Genomic DNA, 18269 nt, shown 5'->3' on the forward strand with positions numbered 1-18269 from the left:
AGTTTTACTGTAATTTCTCGTCTTGCCAACAGACGGCGCAGTTCCGTCTATTTTCAATGCGCCGACGCTCACTGTGGCTTGGGTTGACATAGAGGAAGTGAAACATTTATCCCTGGGAATGACCACAAGGCGTGGGCTAAACAAGTCGCGTTTGTAACTGTTTCACCGCTTTTCATTAACAGTTCGTAAACCGCTTTCAGTGAGCTGAAGATGGACATATTTTAGCGAGTCCTATGTGGAGGACAAGAGGGCAACAGCTGTCCGGCTAACGTTAACCCCGCTAGCAGGCAATCTTTATGAATCAAGCCCTGCTATTCAACATCACTGAAACACGACAACATAGAGAAACACACACCGACTGCAGCATGAACGGTGAGTTTGTGATAAATTACGTTTAAACGGAACATCTTAGATGGCTGGAAACTGTGTAAACTAACTAGCGTTATAATCAATCGTGACCCTGCTCTAATATACAAAATACTCAACCCGGATATATTGAATTTAAATGAACAGTTCATATATTATCCTCATGCTGCTTGTGTATAACTTTTCCAAGTTGTTATTCACTCTTATTTACCAGTTTTTTCTTTTTCTATGTTATATGAATAAAATACAACATAATGGTTTTATACACCTCAGTTCACAACCAAAACTTATTTATCTTTAATACAACATGATAATGCAACTTAAGATAATGTGATTGGATCAAAAGCTGCTCAGTGACATTACCAGCTTCCTGTCTGACCTTGTTTTGCCAGATGATGTGATGTTAAATGTACCGGTCATCCGGCAGATGTACCACTGGGATTGTGGCTTGGCCTGTTCGAGAATGGTTCTAGAGTAAGTATGAATCCTAAGTGTTGTATTATGCACAGTTACTCTTATGCTCAATATTTAAACTCTTGTTTTTGTGCACAGGTATTTACATCCAGTGAGTGAGGAGGAATTTCAGAGAGCATGTTTGGACTTGGAGTTTACGGAGAGCGTGTGGACTATTGACCTGGCTTATCTCATGTGTAAGCTGGGGGTCAGACACCGCTTCTGCACACAGACGCTCGGTGTGGACAAGGGCTTCAAGAACCAGGTGCTGTCTGTTTTTCAAATCATGTGATATAGTCATGATCACTTCAGACAGAGTACAAGCTAAGTGTCACATGCAGCGCAGGAAAGAATGGACGTTTCAGTCCATGTTTCCAAGAAAACGGCATTAGTTAAGGCCTTTTATATAACTAATATTCTTGATTTTATTCAAGAATGAAGAGCTGTAATTTTAATCAGAGGATCAGTTCGGACTCAAGAGTGATCACCTTCTAAATAATTTTTCCATTTCATGTGTTCTTCTGCTTTTAGTCTTTCTACAAAAAGCATTTTGATACTGAGGAGGACAGGGTGAATGAACTATTTCTGAAGGCTGAAAGCAAAGGAGTCCTGGTGAAAAAATGGTGAGGTTTCCACATTTAACACATTTTCTTTTGTGGTGCATACTGACGCTTTGTGTCAGTTAAAATCGTAATTGAAAATTTGGATATATAAAAAAATAAATTCCATGCTTGAAAAAATCATAGAAAATGAATACAGTTGTTAAAAAAAAATGTAATGTGTATATTTGATAAACATTTTTTAAATCATATTACAAACACTAAACTAATAACATTATATGCAGTAATTTGGCACAACTGGAAAAGTCATGGAAACTGGTTGGTCAAAAAGCCATACACAGTATTGAACTTTTGGAATGTATTACTATTGGCAATACTGTATATTTAAATATGCATAGCTCCTATTTTTACAATTAGATTTTTACATTTAACTTATCTTTAAAAAAGCTTTTATCAAATGCAAATTACATTGCCTTGAACATACATGTTTTTATCAGTTAATGCATTCTGTGGGAATCCAACCCATGCCCTTGGTGTTGTTAGTGCCATGCTCTACTGATTGGACTACATGGATGCTTAAAATTATTTAAAATCATAGTTTTTATTGTTTTTCATTCATTTAGACAAAACAGTATCAAATTTAATTTAATAGTTGTGTATATATGGTTCCAGTTCTGTGACATCAGAAGTTTTCATTTCAAGATTATATCAAAACATATTCCAGTTAGCTGAAACTCCTGTGCTGTGTATGAAGAAATCTGATCTTTCTCATCTTTCTCTTGTAGCTCTGTTACGGTTCAGGAGATCCAGAGCCACCTGGAGCAGGGTCATGTGGCCATCGTGCTGGTCAACGCAGTAGTGTTGGTGTGTGAGCTGTGTTCCACGCCTGTCAAATACTGCTGTTTCCTCCCTGTGGGTCAGAAGTGCTTTTGCAGGAAGCCTGATTACCAGGGCCACTTTGTGGTGGTGTGTGGATTTAACCGTAAAACTGGCAGCATCTTTTACAACAACCCTGCCTACTCGGACCGTATGTATTGTGACGTTTTGGCATTATTCTTAAAGACAGCACAAGCACAATGTTAATACAAAACATTAAAAAAAAACACACACACAGGGTTTAAATGGTTAAATACATAATAATAATATTAATAAATATTAATTCAAATATTTCAATAAAAATACTTGGATACTTTAAGTATCCAAATAAAATATTTATTTATTTTTTTAAAATTTCCAAATACTTTTTTGAGACCACTTACATCTTAGACCCAATAGCCTTATTTATTATAATAATGTTTATTATGGTTATTTTTAAATAAATAGTTCAACCAAAAATGAAAATTTGCTAAAAACATTTTCCATGATGTAGATTGTTCGTTTCTTCATCAGAATAGATTTGGAGAAGTTTAGCATTACATCACTTGCTTATCAATGGATGAATGGGTGCCGTCAGAATGAGAGTCCAAACAGCTGATAAAAACATCACAATAATCCACGAGTAATACTCTAGTCCACCAATAAACATCTTGAGAAGTAAAAAGCTGAGTGTTTTTGTATGAAACAAATCCATTAAGGCATTTTAACTTTAAACAGACTGGAGTCGTATGGATTACTGTGCTGTTTTTATCAGCTGTTTAGACTCTTGTTCTGACGGCACCCATTCACTTCAGAGGATCCACTGATAAGCAAGTGATGTAATGCTAAACTTCTCCAAATCTGTTGAAGAAACAAACTCGTGTACGTCTCAGATGGTCTAAGGGTGAGTACATTTTCAGGAAATATTCATTTTTGGGTAAAGTATTCCTAATGATAATACAGAATCTTACACATTAAAAATGTCTCATATATGCCCAAATCTTTGATTGACAGGTGTGTGCTGCACAAGCTTTAGTAATTTCGAGGAGGCCAGAAGAAGCTACGGAACTGACGAGGATATTCTGTTCATCTACAAAGACGGCTGAGTCTTGACAGCTTCTGAACGAACGAACAAACAAACATTCAAAACACCTTTTGCATTCACTGTGGTTGGCTGGGTAGCATTTTTGCCAACAGGAACCAGTGCTGCTGGCCAATAGCAGGTAGTATGTGTCACCTCTGGCTATGGTCTTCATTAAAGCTATAGCATCGCACAAAGCATTACTATGGTGCTACATTGGCCACAGAATGAAATATTCACACAGAAAGGAAAGGGAAATGCTATATGTAACTCATCATTATTGTGATGTGGACTTGTATATTTTTTATCTATAGCACATATGATTTACATAGTCTCTGCCACTGTAAGAAGAGGAGTGTACATAATGTTTTTCCATTCATGTAAAGATAGAGACTTTGTGTTTGTTCAAGGTAACCTTGCAAAATCATGGGGTTGTGTTGATTTTTGATTTTATTATTTTTCTCTTGGAAGCCACTTAATTAATACAATGAAAGGTTTTAATTATTGTAAAAGAGAAAAGCTGTTTTTAAAAACTCAGGTAAGATTTGATAAATCCAGCATGTTAAATTATATCCCACTGTCGGGGAAAAAAGTTTCATAGGTGCAATACGTGTAGATTCACTTCTCCAGGGGTTTCCTCGAGAACAAAATCACCTGGACGTCTGTCATAACCTCATGTAGAGTAGCAAGAGAGTGTTTGCTGCTTTGTGGGCGACTGAACTGCAAAACCTTGATCATAAAGTACATTTTAAACTCGCTCATAGCACTAGTACAGTATTAGACCTGTTTCTGTGTAATTTACTGTATTACGTTGTTAAATTCTCATGATTATATTGTGTTGGCGTAATTCGTAGTACCTACACTTTATTAATTCCTCCGAGAGAGAACAGGAACACTAGGGTTAAGAGTTTTACCGTCAGGTGTTGTGCACCGTTTAAAAAGGTCTGAACACAGTGTTATGAATGCTTTGCTGTTTGCTATCTTGTAAACACTACGCCTGCTCAGTGGTTCAATTGTCGATGGTTTTGACACAATGGCTGGCAAATGAAATGCTTGCACTGTTATTCCACCAGCCATAATTGTTATTTAATCTTTGATCATTCAGGTTAAATGTTAATTTGTTGTTGTTTTTTTTTTTCTTTGATTTTTAAGACATCAGGTGTCCAACTACATCAGCTTGTGCTTTTTTCTCTTTTTTTGAAGAACATAAGGAATGTTGACATGGCAAACTTTATTTTTATGAAATGTAGAGTTGCATTTAAAAAATGAATAAAAGTTGGATTTGTATTTTATTCAAATGCATCCTTACATTATTGACCTTAAAAATGGCAGTGTTGGGTAAGTTACTCTAAAAAAGTAATTAATTACTAGTTACTAATTACATTTTCAACACTGTAATTAGATTACTGTACAAATTACTCTCTCCAAAAAGTATTTTATTACTTATTACTAATAACTTTATAAATCCTGACGCATTTTAGATTAGGGTCCAATTCTCACTATTAACTAATTATTAACTATGACTTTTGCCTCAGTATACTCCTAATTACTGCTTATTAATACTTAGTAAAGTAGTTGTTAAGTTTAAGAAATTGGTAGGATTAAGGATTTAGAATAAGGTCTTGCAGAACAAGACATTAATATGTGCTTTTTAAGTAATAAACAGCCAATATCCTAGTAATATTCATGCTAATAACCAAGAAGTTAATAGTGAGAATTGGACACTAAAGTGTTACCAATACTTTTATTAACTCGCCAACGTATTTAAAGTGAGAAGGGTACATAAAAAGCATGTATTTTAAGACTTTTAGACTTTAAATTTTGATGTTAAATCCACTATTGTATTGTTTATAAATGTTCTATAGTACACCGTATTAAGTTCAATTACATAAGTAACTGTAATTAAATTACAGAAAAAAAGAGTAATCCCTTACTTTACTTTTTCAAGGGAAACATAATTAAATTACAGTAACTAATTACTCAGTAATTAGTTACACCCAACAATGAAAAATGAAGTGATTATAAATTATATGAGTTATTTTGTGAAATTCAAGTAGAGGTTCAAGAACTTATCCCTAATACATAATGTGGTTCTCCTGCATCTGCCAAGCATGGCTTTCAGCTGAAAGTGCGGTTCCTCTCAAGGGCTTTTGGCACTCGTGTTTTCCTGATAAACTCACTCCTTAACAATGTTGGGTTTGAAGTCATGCTGGACGGCTTTTTTGAGCTCCTCTGCATACATTTCATACCTCCCAGTCATCTACAGAGAGATGCACACAGATGTTTATTCACTATCTATAGTATGTGAAAAGTCCTACGTTGACCTTTGTCTATGGGATTAAACCTCATATCTTTCTGAAAGAAATGTAAAGTTGAACATGTAGTGATAGGTCTTTTTTTTTTTTCCTACCTTGAAATTCCATTTGTCTGCAACTTGGCGATTTAGGTTCAAGTCCATCTCTGTCACCAGCAGGCCATCACGGGTTCTGGATAATCCTGGGGATCTGCTGCCGTCAGGTGCAGCTACATAGCTGGAGCCATAAAAGTGGCCAAAGTCACGGTGTGCTACAGATCAGATAAACCAGAAATCATATAATAAAAGCACACTACCATTTAAAAGTTTGTGGACTGTAAGATTTTATATTTATATTTAGTCATTTAGCAGACGCTTTTATCCAAAGCGACTTACAAATGAGGACAACAGAAGCAATCAATTGGAGTATTAAAAAAAACTAAAACATCCAAAACTAAAAGCTAAAACTTTATAAATACTATATATACACATTAAAAAAAATTAAATGAAATAAAAATGACAAAGGCATACAAGATTTAAAAACTTAACATTTAAATGAAAAAAAAAGCTAAAAACAATTCAAAATATTAAAGAACAAAAACGTATATGAGTATAATAATGATTCTAACATAACACTAAGCCAAACACCAAAAAACAACTACATGTATGTACAACGACACACACATACAGGTGCATCTCAATAAATTAGAATGTCGTGGAAAAGTAAATTTATTTCAGTAATTCAACTCAAATTGTGAAACTCGTGTATTAAATAAATTAAATGCAGACAGACTGAAGTAGTTTAAGTCTTTGGTTCTTTTAATTGTGATGATTTTGGCTCACATTTAACAAAAACCCACCAATTCACTCTCTCAACAAATTAGAATATGGTGACATGTCAATCAGCTAATCAACTCAAAACACATGCAAAGGTTTCCTGAGCCTTCAAAATGGTCTCTCAGTTTGGTTCACTAGGCTACACAATCATGGGGAAGACTGCTGATCTGACAGTTGTCCGGAAGACAATCATTGACACCCTTCACAAGGAGGGTAAGCCACAAACATGCAATACCAAAGAAGCTGGCTGTTCACAGAGTGCTGTATCCAAGCATGTTAACAGAAAGTTGAGTGGAAGGAAAAGATGCACAACGAACCGAGAGAACCGCAGCCTTATGAGGATTGTCAAGCAAAATCGATTCAAGAATTTGGGTGAACTTCACAAGGAATGGACTGAGGCTGGGGTCAAGGCATCAAGAGCCACCACACACAGACGTGTCAAGGAATTTGGCTACAGTTGTCGTATTCCTCTTGTTAAGCCACTCATGAACCACAGACAACGTCAGAGGTGTCTCACCTGGGCTAAGGAGAAGAAGAACTGGACTGTTGCCCAGTGGTCCAAAGTCCTCTTTTCAGATGAGAGCAAGTTTTGTATTTCATTTGGAAACCAAGGTCCTAGAGTCTGGAGGAAGGGTGGAGAAGCTCATAGCCCAAGTTGCTTGAAGTCCAGTGTTAAGTTTCCACAGTCTGTGATGATTTGGGGTGCAATGTCATCTGCTGGTGTTGGTCCATTGTGTTTTTTGAAAACCAAAGTCACTGCATCCGTTTACCAAGAAGTTTTGGAGCACTTCATGCTTCCTTCAGCTGACCAGCTTTTTAAAGATGCTGATTTCATTTTCCAGCAGGATTTGGCACCTGCCCACGCTGCCAAAAGCACCAAAAGTTGGTTAAATGACCATGGTGTTGGTGTGCTTGACTGGCCAGCAAACTCACCAGACCTGAACCCCATAGAGATTCTGGGGTATTGTCAAGAGGAAAATGAGAAACAAGAGACCAAAAAATGCAGATGAGCTGAAGGCCACTGTCAAAGAAACCTGGGCTTCCATACCATCTCAGCAGTGCCACAAACTGATCACCTCCATGCCACGCCGAATTGAGGCAGTAATTAAAGCAAAAAGAGCCCCTACCAAGTGTTGAGTACATACAGGTGCTGGTCATATAATTAGAATATCATCAAAAAGTTGATTTATTTCACTAATTCCATTCAAAAAGTGAAACTTGTATATTATATTCATTCATTACACACAGACTGATATATTTCAAATGTTTATTTCTTTTAATTTTGATGATTAGAGCTTACAGCTCATGAAAGTCAAAAATCAGTATCTCAAAATATTAGAATTAGTGGTGGGCATAGATAATTTTTTAATCTAGATTAATCTCACTGTAATCTTGGAATTAATCTAGATTAATCTAGATTAAAATGGCTCATTTGAATTCTGCCAAGTAGATAAGTAAACAACTAGCAGTCATCAAGAATTTAATATTGATAATAACATTGAAAACATTGTATGATTATTCCTTAAAGATAAGGTTTTAATAGTTTTAGTAGTAGTAGCCTATTACGTTCTGCCCAATGTCTTCAAGTGAAACCAAACTTTTATTTTGACAGGTTGCCGTGAGGATAGTTTTTCTCAAATGAAACGCTCGAATGCTAATGAAGTGACTCTCAGAGCAGTTCTGGAGATGTTGTTCATGTATTTATGTCCTCATTTAGTGAGACGACAGACGTTAATATCGCCGCAAGCGTCACGTGGTCTTCTGTATGAGTAGTGAACACCCTGTGCGTCTGCGCCATACATTAACACAGAGACACACAGAAGTCATATTTAAATAGACGTTTTGCGGCTTAATATTTACAAATAGGAGTGGGAGTGTGCTCACTTGTGTGTGCGCTTACGTTTGTTTGTTTGTTTGTGTGTGTGCGAACCGGGGCGGAACTCCGCTGTGCGCGCGATAGAGAGCGCGACCATGTAACGTAGAGACAGAAATGACTTGCCGATTTCCATTGGGAAGCTTCTTAAAAATAAATTTTCCCTGAAGCAAACCCGGCGGCTTCATAGCTGCATCCATGTTAGCACGCATACACACAGGTTCAAGACTCGTTCTCGCCCCTACAGTGCTATTCGCCAGGTATACATCCGGCTAAAATATCAAGGTGAAAGTCATCATAGCTTGCGTAGTATAGACCCAGCTCCCAACCCAACTTTGAGAATAGATTAACGGCGATATTTTTTTTATCGCCCGATAAGAGTCTCACGTTAACGCAGCACGTTAACGCCGATAACGGCCCACCACTAATTAGAATATTTACATTTGAGTTTGAATAAATGACCATCCCTACAGTATAAATTCTGGGTATCTCTTGTTCTTTGAAACCACAATAATGGGGAAGACTGCTGACTTGGCAATGATCCAGAAGACGAACATTGACACCCTCCACAAAGAGGGTAAGTCACAGAAGGTCATTACTGACAGGTGTGGCTGTTTACAGAGTGCTGTATCAAAGCATATTAAATGCAAAGTTGACTGGAAGGAAGAATTTGGGTAGGAAAAGGTGCACAAGCAACAGGGATGACCGCAAGCTTGAGAATACAGTCAAGCAAAGCCGATTCAAACACTTGGGAGAGCTTCACAAGGAGAGAACTGAAGCTGGAGTCAGTGCATCAAGAGTCACCACGCTCAGACGTCTTCAGGAAAAGGGCTACCAAGCCACTTCTGAACCAGAGACAACGTCAGAAGCATCTTACCTGGGCTGTGGAGAAAAAGAACTGGACTGTTGCTCAGTGGTCCAAAGTCCTCTTTTCAGATGAAAGTAAATTTTACATTTCATTTGGAAATCAAGGTCCCAGAGTCTGAAGGAAGACTGGAGAGGCACAGAATCCATGTTGCTTGAAGTCCAGTGTGAAGTTTCCACAGTCTGTGATGATTTGGGCTGCCATGTCATCTGCTGGTGTTGGTCCACTGTGTTTTCTGATGTCCACAGTCAACGCAGCCATCTACCAGGAAATTTTAGAGCACTTCATGCTTCCTTCTGTTGACAAGCTTTATGGAGATGCTGATTTCATTTTCCAGCAGGACTTGGCACCTGCCCACACTGCCAAAGGTACCAAAAGCTGGTTCAATGACCATAGTGTTACTGTGCTTGATTGGCCAGCAAACTCGCCTGACCTGAACCCCATAGAGAATCTGATGAGAGACACCAGACCCAACAATGCAGATGAGCTGAAGGCCACTATCAGAGCAACCTGGGCTCTCATAACACCTGAGCAGTGCCACAGACTGATCGACTCCATGCCACGCCGCATTGCTGCAGTAATTCAGGCAAAAGGAGCCCCAACTAAGTATTGCGTGCTGTACATGCTCATACTTTTCATTTTCATACTTTTCAGTTGGCCAAGATTTCTAAAAATCCTTTCTTTGTATTGATCTTAAGTAATATTCTAATATTTTTAGATACTGATTTTTGACTTTCATGAGCTGTAAGCTCTAATCATCAAAATTAAAAGAAATAAACATTTGAAATATATCAGTCTGTGTGTAATGAATGAATATAATATACAAGTTTCACTTTTTGAATGGAATTAGTGATATAAATCAACTTTTTGATGATATTCTAATTATATGACCAGCACCTGTACTTCAGTCTGTGTGCATTGAATTTATTTAATACACGAGTTTCACAATTTGAGTTGAATTACTGAAATAAATGAACTTTTCCACGACATTCTAATTTATTGAGATGCACCTGTACATATATGTACGTATGTGTATGTACAACCACACATACATATACATACACATTTATAAATTCAATACATTTTCATTTCCATGTAGTTTGTTGAAGTACTAAAATAACTCAAATTAAATAAAACTAAAACTTAATAAAAAACCTATGGACATACTAAAAAAAACTATTAAAATGACAAACATTACTCCAACTTTAAAATTAAAATAGATAAATACAAATCAAACTATATTAGTTTATCTAATGCATCTAATCTATCTCAAGATTTTATTAGTGTTTTCAAAAAAAGTCTTATATGCTTGCCAAGGCTGCATATATTTAATCAAAAATATTGTGAAATATTACAATTTAAAATAGATTTTTTCTTTTTGAATATATTTCAAAATGTAATTTAATCTTGTGATGCAAATCATTACTCCAGTCTTCAGTGTCACATTAATTCAGAAATCATTCTAATATGCTGATTTGGTGCTTAAGAATGAATCTTTGATAAAAACGGTTGTAATGCTTTATTTTTGTGGAAAAATAAATTTTTTGCAAGATTCTTTCAGGATATATTATAAATGTATTCAAGGTCACTTTTAATCAATTTAATATTATTTTTCTTTAAAAAATATTACTGACCTTAAAATTTTAAATGGACGTTTATTAACTACAAATCAACATTTGATTATCCCAAATTATTCCTCCTGGCATAAATTATTTTGTCTGTCCATTTTTATCCATGCCATGTCAGTTTTAAACTGTATTTATTCATGTCCCAACAGGGTTGCAAAACATGCAAACCTCATAGAAAATGAATTGTAAAATGAAACCTCATATAATATCTAGTTGCATCACCTGAGGCTAATGCTAAACATTTTCTGAAGGATGAGCACCTCATTTCACTGATCATTTTTTTGAAAAGGGGAACATTTCTTTTCTTATTTTTAATAGGTTTAGACCATATTTTGTACCCTATTCATGGACAAATGCCCCTCATATATGTCTGTGTGACCCTGGTCATGTTACACAGAGGCTTCACATGTAAAACAGCAAAGGGGGATTTTGTGCTCAGGTTGAAGGCTTATGCAACAGTAATGAGGGCTGAAAGCGAGAACAGAGCCCGACAGACCAGAGCTTTAGGAACACGACACCTTTGAACAAGCTCCCTTGTCCTCAGCCCGCCACCGATACAGATACTAGATTGACAGACAGATACGCTGACACAGAGACACTAAGCTCTGGGAAAGACAGGTAGACTCAAATATGTATATAGATGGGAATGATCTTTAGGTTTTGTCCCAGATTTCATTTTCAGGCCGAGAGTGCCATCTGCTGTATGAATGACTTACGAGAAATGTCTCCATTACGCTCAGACCTTATGAATTTTAGGTTCATTAAAACTGAAATGTGCAATGTTCTGGGATATTCATATTGATATTCATCTTAATATGCAATCTATAAGTAAGCAATTTGTAGTTTAAACACTGGCTCAACCAATGGCATGAGTTTGGGGCATGGCTATCTGTTTGCTTGACTAATGGAAGACAAGGAATCCTATTATGTACACTGTTCAAAAGTTTGGGGTAGTTATGATCCCCCCCCCCCTTTAATTACGTATTTAATTAAAACTATAGTAAAGACTGTAAAATATTGTTACAATTTAAAAAAATTTTTTTGAATGTACTGTATTACATATAAAAATGTAATTTATTCCTGTGATGACAAAGCTGAATTTTGAGCAGCCATTACTTTAGTCTTCAATGTCACATGATCCTTCATTATAATTCTATTATGCTGATTTGCCACTCAAGAAACATTTGTATTATTATCAATGTTGAAAACAGAAAACTGCTCAAGATTTTGCAGTTTGATTAAAAGACCTTTTGGCTTTTACTTTTGTGCAAGTCACAAGCAAGAGAAAACAATTTTACATACGCAAATACATGCACTTGTTCACAATAAATGGATAAATACCTTTCTTTCCATCTCCAGATGTGAACTCATTCTTGAAATACTCCTTGAAAAGACAGATCTATATCAAGACTCAATAATACCCAGAAATCAGCAGTAGAGGGCAGAAGAAAACACATATCTGAACCTCCAACGCTTTCATATGTGAGGCTGCATAACAGACTGTTGAAATAACTCCCATTTAAGCCAATTTGAAGATAATTGGTTTACTGTATCTACCTCTGAGAATAAAAGTCATCCCTCTAAGACATTATAACCACTAACAGAGACCAGACTCCACAGAGTCACAGAAAAAAAAAGCAAGCGCTCAACTTGTTTTTTCATCTGTGTAACATTATTTGCAGTTTGGCTTATAATCCTGTTTAAATTATTAGCATGTGCTTATCTAATCATATTAGTTTATATATATATAGTTTACTTCAGTTGTGGTTGTGATATTATCACAGTATAAACAGTGCATGGTTGGGGCAAGCAGGACATTTCCTGAGATTCTCTGTGTATGTTTTAGACTCAAGAGCATCTATTGGATAATTTACGTGATTTTAAGAATGTTGAAACTATTTTTGGCAGTTATTGGACAACAGGTGGCACATACCGTTCCCACACGGTTGATAGCACAGGTGAAGCAATGGTTTGCGATGGCAGCATTTCTGGCCTCAATCGGCCACATTGGTTCACTGTAACACAAAACCAGCATCAGCATGATGGAATACGGGCTCTGCGTTATTCCCATAAGACAATTGTACAACACGATACCTGAGCAATCCAACTGTGGCCGAAGGGTTAAAGATGATCTCAGCCCCATGTACGCTGTACATTAACCAGTTGAGAGGATGGTGTCGGCCGTAGCAGATGTTAACAGCAATCTTTCCAAACTGTGTCTGGAATACAGTGTGGCCGGTGTTCCCTTCCATGTAATATGTTGACTGGACAAGGATGCAATTCAATTTTAGCTTTTCATACCAAAACAATGAGAGTCAAATCTATCATTAAAGCATTTTAACATTAAAACATCTCTTATTTTAACCAGAAGCAACAGTTTGAAGTTTTAAAACATCTTAATGATGGATTTGTTTATTAAAAACATGCAGCTATTCGCTTTACAAGACAGTAATTGATGGACAGGAGTTGTGTGGGTTAGCAGTGCATTATTGTGATGTTTTCATCCGCGGTTTGGACTCTCATTCTGACGGCACCCATTCATTGCAGAGGATGCATTGGTGAGCAAGTGATGTAGTGATAAATTCCTCTAAATCAAATCTTTTCCAATGAAGAAACTAACCGATTCACATCTTGGATGGTCTGAGGGGGAGTACATTTTCTGCAAACTTTCATTTTTGAGTGAATTATTCCTTTAAGATCTACTACTATTCTTGTTGCACAAATCTGTGCACTCCAATAAAAGATACTAAATGGGATACAACATTATCAACAGGAATCTTTGAATGCATGTCACCACAAATTAAACAACAAGACCACCAACATAAAAAGTTATAGGCAAGGCCACCCATAGTGGTTTGGATATAATGTCCCATTTTGAGGTTTTCTAAAGACCTTTCCACTCTAAAAGATCCCACATACGCCCATATTTACCATATGAACAGATCTGAATGTGATAATGTATTAAGCAGAGATGAGGATAATGTGGATTCACTAGATTATGAATTTGAATTGGCCAAGCAGTAATCAAAGTGCTAATGTAATCAGATTGTGACTGATATATCACTGCTATAATATATGATCAGTCTGTGCTTTAGTGGTGGGGATATTTCTCATTTATTGAACTATTATTTTTCATTTATTGAACTATTGTACAACAGCATTATCACCAGGAATATCTACAGTACATTATTCTTGAACTACACGCGATCATCTTTACCAACAGCTAATCCGACTAGGTTTAAAATGATCTTTTTATCAGAGAATGATTTGCGCAAAACCATTTTAATTTACAATTTCTGTGACTGACTGAATGTTCATCCAATGTTTTCAAGTAGACCATATATATTCGAATTAAAACTATCAGTGTAAGGTGAGAATTGCAGATATTTTTATACTAAGTATTGCTGAATAATGAATAACGATGCCTGAAATAATTATTTTAAAACTATTAAATAATTAAGTTGATTAGTCCTAGAAAATAGTTTGTCTTTCACACATATTGGTGATCTTTTTGTTTTGAGTGTATATATTCATAAATTCATTCATTTTAACATTGTGAATAAGTGGGGAGTAATAACTGGCTTCTTCAGAACAATTTTGACAAAATCTGTGTGTTGGAACTGTAGAAAGGTGGGATAGATTAACACCAAATAATGCACACTATTTTCTAAATTCATCTGTCACTGATGGTATGTGTTAGGATGTGTAAGATTCAGCAACTGTAAAGATTGCATGAGAGATAAGCTTGTGTTTTAGCAGTTGTAATTGGTGTATGTGATATCTGTGCATCCATTTTTGAGAAGATTAAGACAGTAGATTGTGGCCACAGTTTATGATGTTAGTATAATTTCATGCAATTGATGCAGCATGGAAATTCATGCAGGGCTGAGCTGGATTCTCAGAATTGTTTTTGTGTAAACCTTTTCCAACACTGATGTTTATCAGCATAGATGGCAGCAAAATTCTCCTTAATTTGACTGAAAACAACAGAATTGAGCCATCTCTGCCATCTGGTTCCTGCAGGTACACTCAAGCTTGTGTTCCAGGAAAAGAGAGTGAGCACATTTCCTGAATTGAGCATTATCACAGTGTGGAATGGATCAAAGGCACAACATGAAACTGATAAACAGCACAGCTGGGGAGAAATCAACCATTCTCAACCACTTAGAGGGCCCACAGACATTACCACGGGAAGTAGGGGTGCTGAGGATGCTGCAGCACCCCCTGGCGTGTAGCCCAAGAAAAAATGGGGGGGTTGGGGGTGCGGTGTTAAAAATAAATAAATAATTTTGTAACAGAAAATAAATAAAACATTTGATTAATTTGTATATTCATTCAAATTAATAGAAAAAAGGAAGTCTGAGCAACAGTAAAACATGAATTAAGTTGAATCAAATTGTGAAAGTGGTTTCAACTTAAAGGGGGGGGGGGGTACAATGCTGTTTCATGAATTCAGAGTTGTTTATACTGTTAAAGAGTTGGATTCTCCTGCTAAGCATGGACAAAGTAAACAAAAAAACAAACAAACAAACAAAAAAAACTATTTGGACGCATAACAGTATTTCTGTGCCAAAAATCTTACTTCCGGGTTCATACATGTTTCGGAGAGTTTCGATCGTGGCTCTTCATGACGTAAACGAGGGTGGAACTCCTTATATGGGCATTTCTCCCGGAAGAACGCGCCCGCGCATGCATCGACCAGAGCGAGAGTGCACCCATCAACGCACTTCTTCACTGCACGGCACTCGCTCGAGAAGAATGTCTCTAAAGTAGTGTGTTTTTGGTTGTGAGGGAAAGATAACCTTGTTCAGCTTCCCGAAGAACCCCGCGTTACATAAACAGTGGATGCAGTTAGTTTTTCCGGGGCAGCAATGTAGTTTCTCAAGTGTGTTTGTTGACGAACGTTTTATAAACAAGGCCCAGTTCAACGCTGGATTTGCACATCGTTTGATACTGAAAGATGGAGCGGTCCCAGCTATAAAAGCTCCCGATCATGATTCAGAACTTCAGACAGTAAGTGAAACGGCATCAAATGTCTGTGTTTTGTTGGCGATCGGCGCTCAAGTGCTCGTCACTCTTTAGCTCCGCCCACGGCAGGCCTCCAGGAGCTCAGCTGTTTCCGGAGAGAATCGTAAAGCTGTATCTTTCTTTTATAAATATGATAAAACTAAAGACTTTTTGGAGATATGAACGATGCAACACTACTCTATAGGTACTCAAGATTAACATAAGATTGGGTGAAACAGTGTGTTATGCCCCCTTTAAACTAACTTAGGAAGTCGTTTGTTGCCATGACTTTTTGATCATATTATTACCTGTAACATGTGCCGTACCTAAATCAAGAATCAACGACTATTTCTACAGCCATTGCAGATACAGCAGAGAAAGATTGAGAGCATCTATTTACCTCAGCAGCAACCAATCTCGCATTCTCGCATCTGCAGCGCTTATTTTGATCTTTAACGTTAGATCTTTCCTATTCTTGGAACAAAATTAATGCTTAAGGTTGATTCAGTATTAGCCTACTCTTAATGAAAAAAAAAAATCCGAAACGCAACATCAGCAATACTACAATGACAAAGTAGCTTATATTAAACATAAAAATTTTATTAACAGAACAAATAAGACATACCCGCGTTGTAACAAATAAATAAAAGGTTTTTGGATTTTCCCCTTACTTCAAATGAATGCTTAGTTTGGCTCATTATTATTAGTAGCCTAATAATAATGGCTAAACAATAAAACAGTACAATGACAAATTCACTTATATTAAACTTTTATTAAATAAACAGTCTTTGGATTTGTTACAGTCAGGTTCGGACACAGAGGTAAGTGGTGAAACAGAAATGTCGTTTATTGAACAGGTGAGACACTGCAGTGTGATCGGGTGATTTAGAGGTGCGTAGATGATCTTGAAGAGTGTTTTGCAGTGAATGATGATGAACGGTGACAGAGTTCTTTTCCCACAGTGTGGTCAGGATGACGAGACGAGGGGATCCGCCGCGACACACACACACTCTGACGATTGGCGATCTAGGAGGAGAGGACAACACAAGGAGGCAGAACACAGGAGGTAAGGTACACAAGGCAAGTAGTAATCTTGGAAGGATATATCTCTGGGTAGTTAGTCCAGCGTTGAGAGAGTCCACGTTACGATTAACGAGATCGGACAGAGTGGTGTTGTTGGTGAGGATCTTTTATGTGGGTGCTGATGAGGCTGTGATCAGGTGCAGGTGTGCGTGGTTAGTACTCTGGTGAGGTGGAACGCTGTGATTGGTGGGGTGTAGGGCCTGACTGATCCGTGACAGTACCCCCCTCTGTGTGTTGAGTGGAACTGTTCGAGCAGAGTTGGATCCAAGATGTCATCTCTGGGTACCCATGAGCGTTCCTCAGGACCGTAGCCCTCCCAGTCAACGAGGTACTCAAGTTTACCACCACGACACCGGGATTCCAGAATCTCCTTGACCCGATAGACTGCTCCTTCATCCAGGATTAACGGGAGAGGGGGTTCCTCGTCTTGGTCAGGCCCTGTGGAGACAGGAGGAGAGCAGGGTTTGAGCAGTGATACGTGAAATGTTGGGTGGATTCTGTATTGTGGTGGTAATTGTAACTTATGTGACAGGGTTAATGCGTTCCAGGATGGTGAAAGGGTTTCTTGCTAGGCAGGCGCAGCTTGATGTCCCTGGTTGACAGCCAGACCTTTTGCCCTGGTTGGTAATCGGGGTTTGTCGATCTTCGGACGTCGGCTGTCATTCTCTGTCTGCGCACTGCCTGCTGGAGCTGATGGTGTGCTGCGTCCCAGACTCTCTCGCTCTCTCAGAACCAGTAGTTGATGGCGGGGACGTCGGATGGTTCACCTGACCAGGGAAACAGGGGAGGCTGAAAACAGAGTACGCACTGGAAGGGAGTGAGTCCAGTTTTGGCAAAGCGAATTTTGGGCGTACTCGGCCCAGCCTAGAAACTGGTTCCAAGAGTTCTGGCGACTATGGCAGAAGGTTGGCGGGTGGAGTGGTTGAGGCAACTGGTGGAGAGGTCCATTGAATGGGGCTGGCTATGATTTTGGAATGCAATATGGTCTCTGGCTCATCGTTGCTGTCGTCTGGGTTATGGATACGGGATAGAGCGTCTGCCTTAACATTTCTAGTACCTGGTCGGTAGGAGATCTTGAAATGAAACCGGGTGAAGAATAAAGCCCATCTCGCCTGTCTTGGGTTGAGTCGTTTAGCGTCGCGGAGATATTGTAAATTTTTATGATCAGTTAGGACCAGGAACGGGTGTTTTGCCCCCTCCAACCAGTGCCTCCATTCCTCTAAGGCGAGTTTGATGGCCAACAGTTCCCGATTGCTAATGTCGTAATTTCTTTCCGCCGGGCTGAGTTTTCTGGAGAAATAGGCGCATGGATGGAGTTTGGGAGGCTTCCCCTGCTGCTGTGACAGGACGGCCCCTACGCCCGTGGTG

General features: G+C 37.9%; 2 protein-coding genes across 3 annotated transcripts in view; one reads left to right on the forward strand and one right to left on the reverse strand.

Annotated features, from left to right (window-relative positions):
* On the forward strand, positions 1 to 4466 carry gucd1 (guanylyl cyclase domain containing 1). Of its 2 annotated transcripts, none has more exons than XR_009272456.1 (6): positions 1 to 372; positions 759 to 840; positions 919 to 1084; positions 1351 to 1442; positions 2165 to 3138; positions 3249 to 4466. XR_009272456.1 is itself a non-coding variant. In XM_058784547.1 (6 exons), the coding sequence occupies exons 1-6, from the start codon at positions 297 to 299 to the stop codon at positions 3338 to 3340; spliced, it is 750 nt and encodes a 249-aa protein (XP_058640530.1). In that variant the 5' UTR covers positions 5 to 296; the 3' UTR covers positions 3341 to 4466. The 2 variants fall into 2 exon arrangements, 1 of the variants encoding a protein (XP_058640530.1); XM_058784547.1 differs by having other exon boundaries at positions 5 to 372; positions 2165 to 2406.
* upb1 (ureidopropionase, beta) overlaps positions 3748 to 18269 on the reverse strand; it is a 25854-nt gene continuing 11332 nt past the window's right edge. The window contains exons 6-10 of the mRNA XM_058784546.1: positions 12906 to 13075; positions 12745 to 12826; positions 12153 to 12195; positions 5726 to 5880; positions 3748 to 5575 (exon numbers count right to left, since the gene is read on the reverse strand). Of these exons, the coding sequence (XP_058640529.1) occupies positions 5492 to 5575; positions 5726 to 5880; positions 12153 to 12195; positions 12745 to 12826; positions 12906 to 13075 (534 nt within the window). The 3' untranslated portion in view covers positions 3748 to 5491. The remainder of the gene's footprint in view (positions 5576 to 5725; positions 5881 to 12152; positions 12196 to 12744; positions 12827 to 12905; positions 13076 to 18269) is intronic.

This window comes from Onychostoma macrolepis, chromosome 08 (genome assembly GCF_012432095.1).
Source record: "Onychostoma macrolepis isolate SWU-2019 chromosome 08, ASM1243209v1, whole genome shotgun sequence".
NCBI lineage: Eukaryota > Metazoa > Chordata > Actinopteri > Cypriniformes > Cyprinidae > Onychostoma > Onychostoma macrolepis.